The sequence below is a fragment of the Equus caballus genome, chromosome 27 (genome assembly GCF_041296265.1).
Source record: "Equus caballus isolate H_3958 breed thoroughbred chromosome 27, TB-T2T, whole genome shotgun sequence".
NCBI lineage: Eukaryota > Metazoa > Chordata > Mammalia > Perissodactyla > Equidae > Equus > Equus caballus.
The window spans coordinates 36,646,391-36,664,753 of NC_091710.1; the positions used below are offsets into that span (position 1 = coordinate 36,646,391).

At 33.8% G+C, this 18,363-nt stretch overlaps 1 protein-coding gene across 6 annotated transcripts in view; it reads left to right on the forward strand.

Annotated features, from left to right (window-relative positions):
- Positions 1–18,363, forward strand: part of TUSC3 (tumor suppressor candidate 3) — a 223,681-nt gene that overhangs the window by 178,936 nt on the left and 26,382 nt on the right. For all 6 annotated transcript variants that reach the window (XR_011433379.1, XR_011433380.1, XM_005606357.4 and 3 more), the window contains one exon: positions 15,183–15,246. Coding sequence is in view for 4 of the 6 variants with exons in the window: in XM_005606357.4 (XP_005606414.1) it covers positions 15,183–15,246 (64 nt within the window). In the remaining 2 variants the exon portion in view is untranslated. The remainder of the gene's footprint in view (positions 1–15,182; positions 15,247–18,363) is intronic.

Below are 18,363 nucleotides of genomic sequence, written 5' to 3' on the forward strand. Positions count from 1 at the left end.
GTTCCATTGTTGGGAATATGAGAATTGAATTGTTTTTGTGGCCCTTTAGCTCAAACATTTATAAAGGATGGATAATTAATTTATAAAGTAAATATATGTAAAAAGTATATCAAATATAGAATTATTTTGTTTTGAAATTTTCATTTTTGAAGCTCAAGTTTTTTGAAGTTATTATGCTGTCATCCAGAGATAGAGAAATAAAACATAGCTTCTTCCCAGCAATAAAATGTTTTAATTGCCACAGATTTCTACAATACAGGTAGTACATTTTTAGTTACATTTGGTAAACCATAACTGCTGGAAAAGCTCATCAAAGAGAGACTTTAGAGTTGATGGCATCATGGTTCTGAAGTAATTATACTAAGGAAAAGTTGTGAGCCATCTTAAAGTGTCAGGTATTAATCCAAAGTAGGTATTTCAATATTGAATAAATAAATTCCAGGTTATATTTCCTTCTTAGCCTGAATGGTAAATATGCAATTTCTCTTTCTCTACCTGCTAGTTTGTTTCTTTCAATATATTTAGTTTTATTAAGAATCAGTAAAAAAATTATTTCATATTTCTCCTGCAGTGTTCCATTTTACAAAAATGTGCTTCCAGATTTCACATGAACAAATGTGGAAAACTCATGGAAATATTTTACTATAGAGATGATGAAAAGACTCTCATTTGTTTCTGCTTATTTTTCCAAATAATAGTTCTTTGAAAATATGCCTCTCTTGTATAAACGTGTAATTTATATACCAAGAAGTGCAAAGATCTTAAATCTATAATTTAAGATGAATTTTGACTGTGCTTAAATATTCCAATGGAAAATTTGTGAACGCCTTTTTTCTTCTAATATGTATTTCTGATTAAGGACAAATCTAAGAGATTTCTTATGAATTAGCCAATTGAAAAAAAAAAGCCATAGTTAGAAGTTACTCTTACTCTTTAGAGAAGGTATATTTACAGTGTCACACACTCTCAATAAGTGAAGTTAAGTTTTGATTTTAATATTTGCAAGCTAATGTAAGATTTTTTAAATCTATAAAGAAAAGTTAGCCAGTGTTTTAAAAATGAAAGTATATACCACAAAACCAATTTGTGTGTAAAAATTTATTGAGTGCATACAAGTACTCCTTTGTAATATACTGATGCATTTGCAATGCATAATTGCTAATGATGGAATACGCTTTTGAAATCTCTAGAGAAATATGATTTTTTTAAAGTTATGTGCTTATTGTACATACTAGTAACCACCAAATATCAATATTTATTTGTCAAAAAAAATTGTTGGCACAAAACTGCTCACTTAAAACCCATTATTTAATGATCTTGGTATAAATCTTAAAAGAGTAAATTCTGGTTTTATTAATTTTAAATGACATTCACTATATAATTGTTGAAATCATCACTCTTTTTCTCTAAGAATTATATATATAATTTCCTGAGTTTAAATGTTCTTCATGCCAATTGAGGAATTTAACTTCAATATTAGGTTCATTTGAGAAGTTAAAAAAATATAGTTATTAGTAGATGTAGATTTTTAAGAAATCCCTGCCTTATGCTAAATATACATATTTTTACAGATTTTACTTTAGAGTTTAAATGTATTTTGTATTTAAATTGTTCTAAAATATGTTGAAGCAAGTTTTTGAAGCCTGTTCTCTTTTTTAAAGCAACAGATATGTTTTCTGTTTATATTCTATAAATAATATATCCTTTTTCCTGAAACAGATGGGATTCTGGAGTTAAAACTCACATGAATAAATCTATATATGACTAAGATACAGATTAAACATTATAGACAGTAAGTATTATAATACTTTAAGAGCAATAAGTATTTCCCTGACGCAAAATTATCAGGGAAAGTTTTATTAAAAGAGGTGGAATTTGAGTTGACCTTAAAATCAAGGTGAATTTTGGTTAACCAGTAAGAATAAAGAGCACTCCTTTGTATGGGTCAGGAAAGAATATGGAACAGCCTTAAGAACCTATATAGAGGTGGAGATGAGCACAGGATATTTGGGAACCATGAAGAGACAGTTTTTACTGAAACGTAATTTTTTTTGATAGAAATAGTGTGAGAAAAATGGTGCATAATCTGACATCCCAATCATGTCTCCCAACAAACCCCTTCCCAATAATATCAGATAAACAGCTTTGCCTCTTGTCCTCTATTAATTTCCTTGTCACATTCTGCCTGTTTAAAATTCTCTCCCAATATCCCTAACTTATCTCAACATAATCTACATTGAAACATCCTGCTTACAGTTTTTCTTCCATTTCAGCCTACAGTAATTTCACCTTTTGTGTTTTTCTAGAACTCACTGAATACGTAGCCAAAATGATAGAGTCCTTACTAAACACCATGCAACTCAATAGCTAATTTTATTAATTTATGATCTGTTTAATCCTATAGCAGTTCTCAGGAAATTTACAAAGGAAGCAGCTCAGGCACAGATTCAAATCTTGATCTACTTAATCTAGAGTGTTAAGCACAGTGCCCTCATTTTATTTTGCCTTTGTGATTAGATATCTCTTTATGCATGTATACTGTTTCCTTTTGAGCAAAAACACCATGTTTTATACTTATTTGCCTTTCTCATTTTATGGAGTACAGTATCTCTTACTGTCAAGTACTGAATAGATATTTGTTGGATTGATCAATTGATTGATTCAAAGGTATTTGACTTATATTGCCAAGGGCTTTGAGTGGCCTGTAAGCAATTTTAAATTTTCAAAGGTTTGTGAGCAATAGACTCATGAGAGTGGTGATTTTGGTAGATTTAACCAGAAGTGAGAGATTGGAGAGTAAATATTAGAGTGCCCATAATCCAAGCATGATATGATAAGCGTTCAGACAGAATCACTTGTGTCAAAGTAACAGAAAAATGGCAAATATAGAATAAGAAGTGTTCACTGGCTTTATGATTGATGTAGGCAGAGACATCAGAGTTGAAACTTAGATCCTTAGAAGAATGGTTGTATTATTGATAGAAGCATGGAAGTCTGGCAAAGATAAATTAGTTTGTGTGGGGAATATTGACATTTATTTGAAAAAATTTGATTTTAGAGTGTTAGGACTTTCAACTAGGTATATCCAATTAGTTACTCCATAAGATGTCAAAATATAGACCTGTCTGAGAAGGGTCTTTCATACAGATGAGCTGTTGAATTTAAGAGTATGAATCATCCAAAGGAGAAAATGTGAAAAGAGAATAGAACTTGATGGACAAATAATATAGCTTATCTCTTTTATAATTAAAGTACATGTTATCATTTTAGTGACCTATTTTAATAAACCCAAATATATAACTGTATATGTAAATTTAGTTTTAATTTTATGTATCCATAATTGAATGTAAATATTATATATTTATATTACTATAATACTGCGTTATGTATATTTACTACAAATTTTGACTTTAACTAAATTTTTACTCCACATTCTATCAGTTATAACGTTGGAGTCGTCTTTTGTCTAAGCACACACAGGTAACAGGAAATGCTGGTGTTTTTCCTTCAAAATTTGTCCAGGATGAGATCACTTCTTACCACCTGCCATCAACCTGCTTTAAACCACCAGCATCTTCTGTCTGGATTACTGTAGTCACTCATCTGTAGTCTCTTTGCTTCTCTCCTTGCTCCATTATAGTCTGTTCTCAAGATAGAGCATGTTATTCTTCTGCTCAAAACCTTCCTAACTGGCTTCTCGTGTGACACAGAATAAAACATAAGTCCTCGTCAACACACCTTACTGTTTCTTGAACACATTTCTACGTTAAGGCCTTTACACTGGTCGTTATTTCCTCTCCTGTGTTTGTGCCTCCCCCGAACTCAGTGTGGCTAACGACTGTCCTTAGTGTATGGTTTACTTTATATTATATGTATAAAATATATTTATATATTCCTTGTTTATATTCACTGTTTTTTGTCCTTCTTCTTCTGGCTCTCTGCCTCCACTGCGCGCGCACGCGCACACACACACACACACACACACACACACACACACAGTCTACACTGTAAGCCCCATGAGGCCAGGGATATTTGCTCTGTTCACTATTTTATCTCAAGTGCTTAGAAATGTACCTATCACCTTAGATATTTAGTAAATATCGGTGGAATAAATAAATATAATAACAATAATGATAGCTAATGCTTCCTAAAGGCTTACTTCATGTCATACTTTTCTAAAAGCTTTAAATTATTACAACAACCTTGTTTTACAGATGAGGAGACGGAACCATAGGTAGTTTAAGTAATGTGTTCAATCCTACACAGCTAGAATTAAAATCTAGCTGCCTGGTTTGGAACCAGAGCTCCCAACCTTTAGAGTGTGGCACTTCTATTGAAGATGGTTGCTGTGTTGGTGCCATAAAGTTTTTCTAGTAGAAGCAGAAGTTGTCTATCAGCCTATTGGATGCAACATACTTCTCGTATACCTGGATTCACATTGCTAGTGTACTGATTAAGTATAAGGATGAATGTTGGTGATTTGTAGCCTTCAAATACTAAGCTTAAAGAAATAGAAAATTACACCAAGAATTTAGTGTCTCATTTGGCAGATTAGCACGTTCAACCAGTGCCATCCATCATTAGTTGAACCCATTCTCAAGGCCTGCAGAGCCATGGTACTGTCACCTGTGTTATATGGGTCTAATACCTGGATCCTTATCAGTGTCATTTTCATTTCTTAGACAGGTTTCATTTATCGTACCGTTATACTATATTTCACATCAAATGTCAAGATAAATTCTGTGATGTCAAAGATTTAGAGGCAGTGATTTCCCATACTTGCTCATCAGAATGCAGTGGTCCTGGACATAGGGAGAAAATGGATGGCACTAGACTTCTAAAGCCATTGGCATTAGGTGAACTTTAGAGAAAGTGTCATTCTTAAGACAATATAAAAGAAGTTTCAAGGATATAAATTAAAGCTATCTCAAGAACTGGACTAGAAAAGCTCTCATAGCAGATAGTCCAGCAAGATGTCATAGGACTCAGGCTTGGCAATATTTTGCTCATATTTCAATCAAAGAGACAGTGATATGAATAAATACTAAGTACAAATAATGACCAGAAGATGGTCTAACAGATAGGCTAAAAGATTCATTATTGGGAAATAATTTCCTGGCCACCCAGGGTACTTGTCATCCACACGAATACACCTACATATATAGAATTATCAAAGCATTATTGTGTGAGTGCTGAGAGTGGGGCTGTGGACAGCCGTTTTCACAGAGACATCAAAAGAAGAGAAATGTAAGAGACTATGCTTCAAAAGACAGTGATTCTTGTCTATTTTTTGTGTAAATGCATTTTTATAGACTTTGCTTGATAATCTCTTTTTTATCACCTGTTAGCCTCATAAGTAACAAAAAATCATCTATATCAGGCAAATGAATTAAAGAGAGGTTAAATAGCTTTCCTGGGGGAGATCGTTCGCTTTATTGGCAAAGCTAGATTAGGCCACAGAGAAAATCTGTTCCTCATACATGTCTTAGACCAATCACAGGTGCAAGATATTTGGTGATATGAAATGAGTGTTTTATTTTTAACAGAGAATGATGTAAATTTTCAGCTGCATTAGCTGCTTTTTCATTCTTGCATTTTGGATTTACATTTATGATAATGACATGAGAATATTAATCTTCCTTGATGGTTGCTTTCTTCCGAGGCTAAAAAAGAGAAGAAAAACCCACACATTTTGATTACATTATACTTTTCATATGCCCCTGATATGACAGAGCTCCCAAAGCTTTAGCATTGTAGATTCACGTATTCAGTATATCTCTCATTAAAAGCTATTCAGTTGGATTTTAAAATGCTGAAGAATATAATGACTTTTCATTTTGAACTTTTTTACTTTAGTTATAAAAGAAAATTCTATGAGAATAATTATGCTATACATTTTAAGTTTTCTTTTGTTACTGAATAAAACGAAACCTGTAAGTCTAGAAATGTGGTGTTGTCAACAAAATATTACTAAAATTAACTTAGAAGATGAGTCAGAGAACCTTTTAAATGTTTGGTGTATACTTGGGAGAAAGTCTTACGTTGTGATTTTTTTGTTCTCAACATTTTGAAAGTACAGTAGAAATGAGACAGTCTCTATCTCAGTGATCATCTAATCAGTTTTGTTCAAAAAGTAAAAAGTGCTTCTCTAAACTTAGTTTATCCCCAGTAGCTGTCGCACTGTGTCTGGAGCTTAAGGTTGATTTATCGCACCCAGGAGTGTCGCAGCCCTGCCCTCTGTTCTCAGTGGCTGACCTTCTAGGGAAGGGCAGTTCAAATGAACTATTCAGCATATTCTGCTTAGGATTTCCTTAGTATTGATTGGAGGTGTTTTGTTGTTGTTGTTCTGTTTTGTCGTTACTTTTTTGTTTCACTTACAATACATGCACTACCAGTCTTACTGACACCGTAATTCAGGTAAAACTCATAAGGAGAGATATTTCTCCACTTTACTGTCAGGGCCGGCAACTCTTTTTGGAGATGGGTTTGGATGAGACCAGGCATACCCTTCCTAGCCTGGGGCCACAGCTGCCCAAACACTGTGGACTGCTCCATGTCCCTGGTTAGGAGCTACTAGCCCACCATTTGGTTCTTCCGTTTCCAATAGTCTCAGTTTCTGCCTCCCTTTTACCATGTCTCTTGTAGTTTTCTAGAGAATCTCTCAGAATACTGGACAGGATGACTGAAATTTGAATTCTTAGAGATATGCTGTGACGTTATCTGTTGCTCATCTGCCTGATAAACATCATCTTCTGTTGCTTGTGCCCTATTTTTTAGCCAAGACTCTTTCTAGGCTTGCATTGATAGAGCCCAAAACTATTCCATTTGAAATAGCAATTCTTTTATTGTTTAAAAAAATGAAAACACCTCATACTAATAGGATATGCAAATATATATATGAAATTCTTTTCTTATGTTAAAAAAACTTACTGGTAAAATGTTTTCTCTGAATACATAGCCTTTCTGACAGCTGTTACAGGATTACACATTCCCCTCTTCCCACATAGCCTCTTGCAAAATGTAGGTATGTAGAAATGGCTTTCAGCTCATTTTTAGTGCAAATCTGTGGTCCTACCACAAACCTGCTATATTGGAATCTCCACATATGGACTCAGTCTGTTTTTGAAACAAGTATCCTAGGTGAATTTAACGTGTACACATTCTTGAGATTCAACTGACTGACCTAGATTGAGTGGTCAAACTGTTTGATCCTCAAATAGGATAAGAAACATTGAAGGAGTCTTTTTTGAAGTATGGTTGGGGCAGGTAAGGGTTTCACGCTCCACACAAGCAGTCATGCAATGTGTTCAAATGGAGTGGGATTAAAAGATGTCCTAAAATTTCAGTTAACAAGCAAGTGATGGCTTATTGCTGACAGCTGACACAGAAAAAATTTTTGAGTGGCAGGCAATGAGATTTATCACTACTTTTGCGAAGTGTTTTATGTCTATTGTAATCATTTTTTACTTTAAGCCAAATATTTAATGAAGTACTTAGGAATTTCCAACACGAGGTATGTGTAGCCTCTAGGGAAATCAAACACAGTGGCATTCTTTGCGACCTGGATGTAGATAATACCTATTTATATGTCTTTTTTCAAGCAAATCCAGAAGGACTTGGCCTAGCTCTTGTATGATCTATATCACCTCTACCATTTGGTGTAGCAGCCTAGCAAGAACTGATGCTACCTCGGAGAGGTTGATGTAGGTTGATGAAAAATAAAAAGACACCTAAGGAGAGGGCCAGAAATGTGTAACTATCAAGAAATAGAGAAATCTTTTATTAGAATGTCAGAGTGATAAGTAAGTACCTTGGGATTTCACCTTGTTTTGTGCAGTCACAATGGTGACGTAAGATATTTCCTTTTGCCATAAGATCAATGGAAGCCTGCCTGCATGGTCTCATACTTTCTGTTTGTTTGTTTTTCCTAAAGACTCAATTAATTGGTTCCATCTTAAGCAGTATTGTAATATTGTACAGTGGAAAGATCATAGGGTGCCTTTAAGTATTTGTATTAATTTTAACACCAAATAACATAGTGTATCTTGTTTTGACTGTTCGAAAGAATCTTTCCTGGACCTTAGTATTCCAAGAAAGAAACTGAAAAGGAAATAACAGAGAAAGATTATTTCATTTTAGTGTTCTGGGTGTCTTAGCACACAGAGGAGCCTCAGGACTAGGGGTCGCTTCTGCCTTCCTACTAACATAGATTCTGAAATACCGTCTTATTGACTTAGAATTATGTGGTCAAAAATGACTAATTCTATCACACACAGAAAATGAATCCCTCATTTTATACAGGCTTTGATCAGGAAAGCAATGGCTCTTCTGCTGGCAAATCTTAAGTAGCCAAGATTAATTTCAAAGACACGTGAGTTTATATAAAAGCAGGGAGGCAATCCTTTTGACTTATTGGAAGGGCTGTCAAAGAAAATACAAGATTTTCACCCTACGTTCTGTTTTCATGTTGATAATAGGTTATCGTGTTTCCTTTTTTTCTGCTATTGCAGTACTCTGTTGCAAAGAGTAAGAATCACATGCTAGACAATTGAGAGATTATCACTTGACAGATTTTCTTAAATTTCAAGTGTCTGTTGTCCATGTACTGAAAGGTAGTAAATAAGGTACTGAAAAAAGGCTAAAAACGATTCACACAGGTAATTTTTCATGACATATACAAGAAGGGGGAAAGAAAATGGAGAGAAAATTTACATGTCATTTCACCCGATTTGAGTCAAACGGTGTGAAAAGATTGGATGGAAAATTCATGTAGATGGTGAAAGATAATCATGGCAGTGTTTCCTCTAGCTGTTGACAGGCTCTTAGTTCATTTTGCAGTCATGTATTTTAAAATGAAAGGAGGGACCAAAAGCGCTTTTGTGGATTTAACTTTGAACTAAGACAAATTGTCATTTGGGTAACACCAAACCATATCAAATCTTAGTTTTATTCATTTGCCATTTTCTTGATGTCAAAAATGATTTTTTAAAATAAGTTGCATTTTTTAAAATGATCAAAACTCAAAATTACTTAGATCTCTCTGTGACTGGTTTAAGCACACTTTTTTTTCTAGTAAGGAACTTATGCCAAAGCAAATAGATGCCAGTATATATTTTATCAATGAATAAGGGAGAAATAACAACTAATTTGAATCCTATGTATTATTTTCTTCAAAAGAATTATTTCCTGGCTTACAAATATCACTAAACAATGTTTTGTACTCTGCTTACGTTAATATTTGGTTTTGCTCCAAAGCCCAGTTAACTGAAACAGTCTTTGTTAGAGTTCATCAAACAGGTTGGTTCGTTATATCTTGCTTTTCCTCCAAGGCTGATAATTTTAATGTCACCTTGGTATGTAAGAGACTTGAATAGGAAGTTGGAAAAAAAAACCAAATTATTTGCTGGTAGGAGAATTTATCTCAGACATAGTCTACTGTTAATGGACTAACAATAGGCATAAACCCATAGACATGGATGTTATGCTCATCTGTGAGTCATGTGACTAAAAGAGTCAAATTTTGAAATTCATTTGAATCTTAGATAATTAATGATAATAGTAATGGCATTTCTTGACTGCTTACTGGGTTTTAGGCCTGATGCTAAATATTTTACGTGTATCATCTAATTCACTTCTCACATTTTGTTTTTTCCATTATACAGTTGAACAGCTTGAGGATTAGAGTAATTTTGTTCAAGGTCACCCTTGTGGCACATCCAGGATAGGAGCACCAACTCAGGCCTTTTGACTGAAATCCATTTTATAAACTACTATACTACCTTTTTTCTTGATACAATCAATTTCAATATCTTCATTTTTATAGATTAGGAAACTGTGACCCAAATCATTGAACTGACAAGATTAACAACTAGTTTCTTAAATTGAATGGATATTATCAGTACCAGAAACCAAGGTTCCTGACTCAGAGTTCAGTGTGCTTTTCATTACAATAGCTGCCTTCTCAGACAACAGCCTGTTGGTCCACACCGGCCATTGTTATTTTCAGAACATTAAGTGTATAAAAGGACTCCTTGTTGAATACTCACTATCAACACAAATTAAAAATAATATTAAAAAAGCAGAGTATAATGACTGGTAATCATCTTCCCACGAATTTATGAATAAGTTAAATGTAGTGAGGTTTTTTTCATCTACTGACATATTTAGCTTATTTTCACTTTTTTCTGGTACTGTTATGTAAGAGGTATTAGAACCATTGTATTAAACAAAATATGGCTAATTTTTATTTTCAAGTATATTATTTGAAATTGAGTATTATTTTTATTTATTTATATTTTGCTGTGTAAACTTCGGATCATCTAATTTTTCTTCTAAATAAAATTGGCCTTTAAGTCATGACAATGAGTTTTCTGATTAAGTAATTTTTATGAACCATTCTTTTCTTGGATTTTGGTTCATATGCTCTATGAAGTATTTAATGGAATGGACAAGTGGAGAACATTTATAGTAATGGTTTGTCAAAACATTTGTCTCTGTGGAAAAAATAGGTATGCATCCAATATCAAAGACCATGCACATTTCCTTCTAGACTAGTCATCTGATGTGCAAATGCATTGCACTTATAAATACAAGTTAAGTATGTATTTAGGATTAAATTAGTTACTGATATTTCCCTTGTCAAAATTAGTAAAAATCAGAGAGGGAAAGAATATAAATGAACAGCAAGCTAAATCTGTAAAGACGTTTGTTACTCAATGTTTCTTCTTTCAAAGGATTTTGAAAGTACATGCATCAGTTAAATAGAAAATTTTAAAACCATCTTAAAATTTGGACTTTAGTTCAGTCTTAATTGGATTAAGTTATTGCTTTAGATGGCCCCATAAATGAAAGCTACCTGTCTACGGTCAATGCTTAAGACATCTGGAATGCTCGTTTGTCTTTTTATTCTTGTATTTGCTCTTAAGGCTTTTAGTATGTGCCAATAATCTCTCAGTTGCACTTCGGTACATAAAACGTGTTCTTGTCGGCTGAATGTGTAAGCTCCTGAGATCATAGTCTTTGTTTGTTTGTTTGTTTTCTGTTTTGTTATGTTGGATGCCCATTGTCTAAATCAGTACCTGGTACATAATAATTGCTCCATAAAAACTTATTGAATGAATTCTGGTTTATTAAATCCTGAAGTCTTCTGGAGTGTCTGGTCTTGAAGTGATTTTGATGACTAAAGAAGATGGACAAAAATAAAATGTTAGGACAGGTTCCTAAATATTATCTTTTTAAAATATCAGTTCAACACAGTTAATTCACCTGTGAATATAAGTGAATTTCTGAATGGTATTGAAACACGCTCATCTAATATTTAGAAGATACAAAGTAGTTTGTTTGGAGTAGAGACTTTAAAATGATATCCTTGATTATTTTTGATGATTTACTATGGAAAAAGTCAAGTATTATTCTAATTACTTAACATGACATTATCTTCTTTTGATTTTTAGGGCAGTATTTTGAGGAATATCTTCCTCTTCCTATTAAAGATGAGATCATTGAGGTTAAGTAATTTGTTCAGGATAACACAGCTAGCAAGCAGCAGATTCAGGACTGTCTCCACGCCTTTACTCTGTACTGCCTCGTGTATAAAAGAAAAAAGCTGCAAGTGTTATAGATCAGTTATAGTGAAATAAGTCTCTGAGGACCAAGTGTGGATTTCTTTTAACCTAGCTGTATTTTTAAATTAGAGATATATAGGTTCTTTGGTGTTGGGACTGGAAGCAGCAAATAGATTGCATGATACATTTTTCTCACACATTTGAGAAAGGTTCTGAGTAGGGTAATGATAGAATCTGATTAGTTTCAACAGGATTAATCTGACAAATAGACTATAGGGTAACGCCAGGGAGAACAAAGAGGGCTATTGCAATAATCTAGGCAAGAGATGATGACAGGACCAGGTAATGCGGCGTGGCCCTTGTCCTCAGGCTCCTTTGCCAGTACTTCCTGGGAGGGGTGACAAGTGGTTGAATTTGGAATGCATCTTGAAGTATAGTCAAGTGTATCTTCTGAATGATTGGAGATATGGGAAGGGAGGGAGGGAGGAGAGAAGTAGAGACAAGGATACTTCCAAGGTTTTGGCCTAAACAACTGGGAAAATTAAGTTGCTGTTTCTGGGATAGAAAGGGAGGCATATCAAAAGTTTGTTTTTGACCATTTTAAGTTTTATACTTCCAAGCGGAGTCTGTTAGTAAAAACTATTAGACTACCAAGTGGAGATGGATGTGTATCAGACCAACATACAAATCTCAAGAACTGGCCGGAGATAGAAATGTGGGAATTGTCAGTATAGAAATGATAATTAAAGTCGTGGGATTGGATGACAACACCTGGGAAGGTTAAGTATAGAGAATAGGCTTCAGTCCATGGAGCTCTGAGATACTCCAGAATTTAGAGTTAGGATGAGAGGGAACGGCCAAGGGGCCTGAGGAAGAAGAAGCAGTGCAGTGGGTGAGTCAAGAGTGGCATCCTGGAAGTCAGGTGAAGAAAGTGTTGCAAAAAAGGAGAGAGTGATCACATGCAGCAGATTCTTCAGGCAGATCAAATTAAGTAAGACTGAGATAAGACCAGAGGATTTGAAGGGCGGAGGTCGATGACAGACCAGAGAAGATTCTATTACTTAAACAAAAAATTTTGAAAACAATCACTTAGAAAATATCTGAATTTCTTCTCTAAATATGTGACTCTAATATAGGCGACTACCTTGTAGTTGCTTTATAAATCTGGCATATTATTCAGTAATGTTATATTCAGGCATTTTAGTCAGTCATATAAATGTTGATTTTAGTTACTTTAACAGTCAACATTTAATTATGTGATTGCCAGATAAAGCTTTAGAAAATGTTTCACTTGATTTTCTTGTTGTCTTTTGATAAGTTGTTATTATATGGTGGAAAAGACATGGACCTTGGAGGTCAGCAGACTCGGGTTTCAGTCCAAATTCCACCAATTACTTGTGCAATCTTAAGTAAGTTAATTTCTCTCAATCTCAGTTTCCTCATTTGGAAGATAACGTGATATTAACTATTTTATATGGTTCTTAAGAAGCCACAATGGGATAACATATGAAGCATCCAGTCAAATGTCCAGCAAATAACAAAGTAGTATAGTGAATGACAGCTCAGGATCTGAAGTCAAACAAACCTAATTTCAAATCCCAGAGTTTACATATAGTAGATGTGAAAACCTGGACAAATTTCTTTACCTCTCTTAAGCCTTAGTCACCTTATCTATAAAATTGCTGTGATAGGGACCGGCCTGGTGGCGCAGCGGTTAAGTTTGCACGTTTTGCTTCTCGGTCGTCCGGGTTTTGCCGGTTCGGATCCCGGGTGTGGACATGGCACCACTTGGCACGCCATGCTGTGGTAGGCGTCCCACATATAAAGTAGAGGAAGATGGGCACGGATGTTGGCTCACGGCCGGGCTTCCTCAGCAGGAAGAGGAGGACTGGCAGTAGTTAGCTTAGGGCTAATCTTCCTCAAAAAAAAAAAAAAAAAAAAATTGCTGTGATAAAAATACCTCCCTCGTAGGATTATTAGAATTAAATGAGATATTGCATGTGAAACTTCTAAGTGTTTTACCCCAACTGAGTGCTTGATAAATGGTAGTTGTCATTATTAGTACTTGGTATGGTTGCATTAGTTATTATCCTTGCTGTTATAATTATATAGCATAATAAAACCTTTGTTTCTTAGTTCTGAGGGTCTTAGTTTCTAATCAGACTTGAAGCGATGTCAGGTATAGCTTATAGTATTGTATTTGTTTTACTTCCATTTTTTGGTAATTTCACTATTGTCATTCATTAGTAATGTTAAAAATCTTGAATGACTAGACAGCAACTAGGTTATGATTTTCAAAGCCTTCCTTGTCTCCATATAGCGACACCTCAGTGGATAGAGTCAGAAGAAAACACATGTGATAGGATTCCTCAGAAGCTGCAGTGGATGAAGCAGCAGTGGCTTGTCTTTTTGCCTGTTTGCTTGAAGCTGTGCTTGCAGAATACATCTAAACACACCTTTGGATAAGGCAGCTGTGCTGTGAATCACTGAGAAATTAGACATGGAAACAAAGACAGTGAGATCAGAAGATCAAGAACTGCCTTTACCTGAGAATACCAAGACAGGATTGATGGCAAAACACAGAAGACTTTATCCACTTCGGAAGGATTGTAGGAATCACCTAATTCACGTCCTAATTTTATATATGAGGGGGTGTTGACTTTCTAAAAGATTTGGTGACGTGTGCAAGCTTAAGGCCAAGAAGGAATATTCTGACTCAAATATTCTTTCCATTAAAGCAAACATGCTCTCATCCATATTTATTGTCAAAAATAAACACAAAGGAAAATTTTTGGTCCTCTCAAATGATACACTTGTGCTTCATATGTGATATAAAATTGGGGACATTGATTTATATTGTAGGTGTCATTTTTTTTCAACAGAATTTTGTTTAAATACAAAACTTAGAAAGTGACTTTTATTTAAAGCAACTGCATAGCAACTAATTTTCATAGGAGACATTAACAACAGAAATTCTGTAGAGTCAGTTTTTTAAGAGCAAGATTTCCTAGGTGGAGATTTGTGTCAGATTTTCTATAATCAACTGGTATCAACTAATATAGTTCTTACTAGGTACAGAAAACTACATTTCTCAATGAGGTAAAACAGTTTTAATAATTATATTTTGAAAAAATCAATTGAAATGCTCTAATGGAATGAATCCATTTATAAAGCTGTCTCCTTAAACACTTTGATAATGAGGAAGACAGTGATTTAACGTTTGACAGATTATTTTTTACTTGTTTTAAAGGATGATCAATCAGTAAACTTAGTTGCTCTAATTTGTACCTTGTGCTGTCAAGTACATTTTGCAGTAACTCTGGAAGAATCATTACATTGTGTGTATGTGTTTGTGCTAAACCTTTTCACAAGGTAGGTTAAGTTTACTTTTGCTTTCAAGTTGCTTTCTACAGTTTACAGTAATATCAATCAACATTTTCATCTGTTATTTCCAATTCGTAGTGACTTTATTCAAAAGAATTATAAATAAGAGCTTAATCAGTAGATTTTCCAATTGTTTATCTTCATGGCATAAAACTACAAAATACAAAAAAAGCTATCAAAAAAAATCTGCTTTTCCCCAGATTATAATTTTTGTTTCTTTGTCTTGTTTTATAGAGTTACATCCATGGAAGCAGCCAGGCTCAATTCGTGGCAGAGTCACACATTATTCTGGTACTAAGTATCCTTTACAACAGTGCTTGATTGAAAAGGGCAAACCAAAGCTGCATGCTAGCAAATTGATTTTTTTTTCTTGACAATAAATATCAAGACTTTTAAAAGACACTAAATTTTAAACTTAACTATATGACGAATTTTCTAATTCCTCTGCTATTTCCTATTACAATATAATTTTGTTTTTATTCTGAATCATTAACAGACTGTAATTTTATATTTTTTACTGACTATTGAATTTCAAAGTATAGCTTTTTCTCTTCATTGATTAGCTCTTGCTAGAGTTTTTTGTGAAGTTTGTATGGTTTTCCCTTATAAGATCTTAATGGGGTGAAAAAAGTGTCCTATAATATAGAAAGCAGGATAAAAACATTGTCTTAGTACTGGTTCCTTTAAATTTCATGGTAAGTCAGAAGAGGGAGATTTAGAATAGTTAGACATCTCTTTTTGGAACGTATCAGACTGTTATGAATCAGATAACAGTGCAGTGTATGGTTCGGAGGAAGAAGGGTAAAGAAGAAGACAGCAAGACAGGAAAGAGGTAAGGCTCAAGTGTCCACTGAAAACATAAACTCTGAATATTCTTAAAATGAAGTAAAGTTACTTTGGGACAAACAACTGCATTTTGGGGAACATTGATATTTGTATCAGTCTTGTGGAAGTATTCGAAGGTTAAATTTATAGTGTCGAACATATTGAGTCGTTATCAGAGTTTCAAGTGTGCCTATACTATCATGTGTAAGATTTGATTGCTCTCCTGGTTACTAAGATTCATATTCAAATGAAGTAGTCTAGACCAAATTTTCCAGCATTTTATAGAACAGGAACTATTTAAACCTTTAAGCGTTCTTAGAACTCATCCTGGCCAAAACTTCATTTTGCAGATAGGATAAAAACCCACAAAATTTAATTGATTTGCTTTAGGTTAGAGGAAGAACTAGGATTAGAATTCCGTTTTCTTTTTCATGGTCTGTTGGTTGTACAGGTACTTAAGTTTTATATATAGTATTTTATTATCATCATGACATAGGATTTCATGCATAAATGTCACTCACACCATCTTGAAGTTTTTATTTTTAATCTGGATGGAAAAGACTATCTTTTTAATACCATTAAAGTTTTTGTATTTCATTACCTTGTGATGTTGTAACAGTACATTTTTTAATCCACCAGCAAATACGTATTTGCCACCTTCAGTCTATTCAGGTAATCCCTTTTATTTGCATAATATGTTCTGGACAGTGCATCAGGTGCTGATATAGACTCAGTCTTGTGTTGATAATAGTGGAGGAAAGGGGTGGGGAGAGCTTGAAGCTCCTCCAGTTCTCAAGAAGCTCACAAACTTCCTCATTTCTATAATCAGGCTTAGCAAACTAACCACATGGCATTTTTGTAGGGTAAATGAGGTGCCACACATAAATCATCTAGTACTCATTAAAGGCTGCTTCCCCTCCTTATATTTTCCCATCTTCTTCGCCCAGGTCACAGGTAACACACATATCTATTGGTTGACTCTAACATTTGACGAAAGTGTAGATGACCAGAAAAAGCAAAACAAAACAAACATAGTCCTATGGTATTATCTAAAAGTTACACTGGGAACATATTGAATGGCAGTTGTTCTGTAGTAAGATTGTTTAAGTCCATTCAATATGTGTAATTAACAAGATAATCCAAAGACCTTTTGAAGGAGAGAGATTATATGGCTCCATTTTGTATTGCAGGGGAAATAAACACTGTCTTTCTGAGACTCTGTGAGCAACATTGACTATCTTCTTCCTCTCTATCAGTTCTCAACATTTTTACTCCTTCCACGCTTGACCACACATACTTGGGTGCATATGTGCACTTGTGCATATCTGCAGCCCATTCCTTGCTTGCATTTATTTAATTACTCATGTGCTTTATGGCTTTAAAATTAAGAAGCTATTATGATGAGTATTTTTTTTTTGCTCTAATTTGTCTCATAGATTAGAATTAGAAATAGCTATATTTGAGTAAAGATTCTCAAGTTTTGTGATCTTGATCAGTAACTACCAGGTTTCTGTTTTCCAACTTTAATAGAGTCAGAGATTAATACTTTTGTTACATCAGAGGGGCCTTAGGTGAGAAAATGAAATATTTGCAAATGTATTTATAGGAACATCTCTTCCATATTAAAAAATAAGGGCAAGGCTATATTTACTCTTAATTTATCTTTTAGTTATATTAATATATTTATGAAGCAAAATACATTTGTGTTAAATGTAAAAATCATTGTGTTAAATAGTAAAAAACAAAGTATTTATTGCAAGTCACTTTTTAGCTCTTATTTATGTGTCTTTTGTTCTTTTCTATCTAATTTTGATCTGTGATGTAGCATTTTGGCAGTATACTTTATTCAGAGCAGATAGTCTATTACATCAGGAGTACCTAGCAAAAGGAATGAAAAGCTGTGTTGAGACCTTCATTCCATTGTGCGGCAGGAATTCTCCAAGGTTTCATTTCATGGCTCATTGACATCAAGCTGAGATTTAGGATGCAAAGAAATTTCACAAGCAGTATGAAGTCTTCCGTATAGATTTTTAACAGTAATACATAAAAGAATTAAAAGTTCCTGTTCTCTTTTTGCTACTAGTAATTATTTGTTGCTTTATTTCTCCTGTAATTTTTATTTTACAGATATCTATAAAGAAGATAATTCCTTTTAAAATGGTAGACTTGTTAAAATTATCAGTAAAAGTTAAAAAGAAGCCATTTTATAATAATTTCTGATTTTATTTTCACTTGGCATTTTTTAATCCAGGTGTTTAATCTATGTATTTTTTGTAATTTGCATGTGTATTTCTTCCCTTTATGCAAAAAAAATGTAAATTCCAGATGGTTACTTTTTGCTTATCTGTAGGAAGATTTCTGCCTTTTGGTTTTCTCCTAATATAGTAAGCCAGATCATTAGATGCAATTGCTATATACAAAATTTTGTTGAAAAAACCTAGGAAAGAACAGATGAAGTCATTTGATGTCATAGGTTATAGATTCATATTTACTAAAAATAAGATTTTTCTCCCTATTAGTAGGGTTTTATTTTCTTAGTACCTTATTTAGGAAAAAAACAGAAAGAACAATCCTAACTAGTCTATGAGAG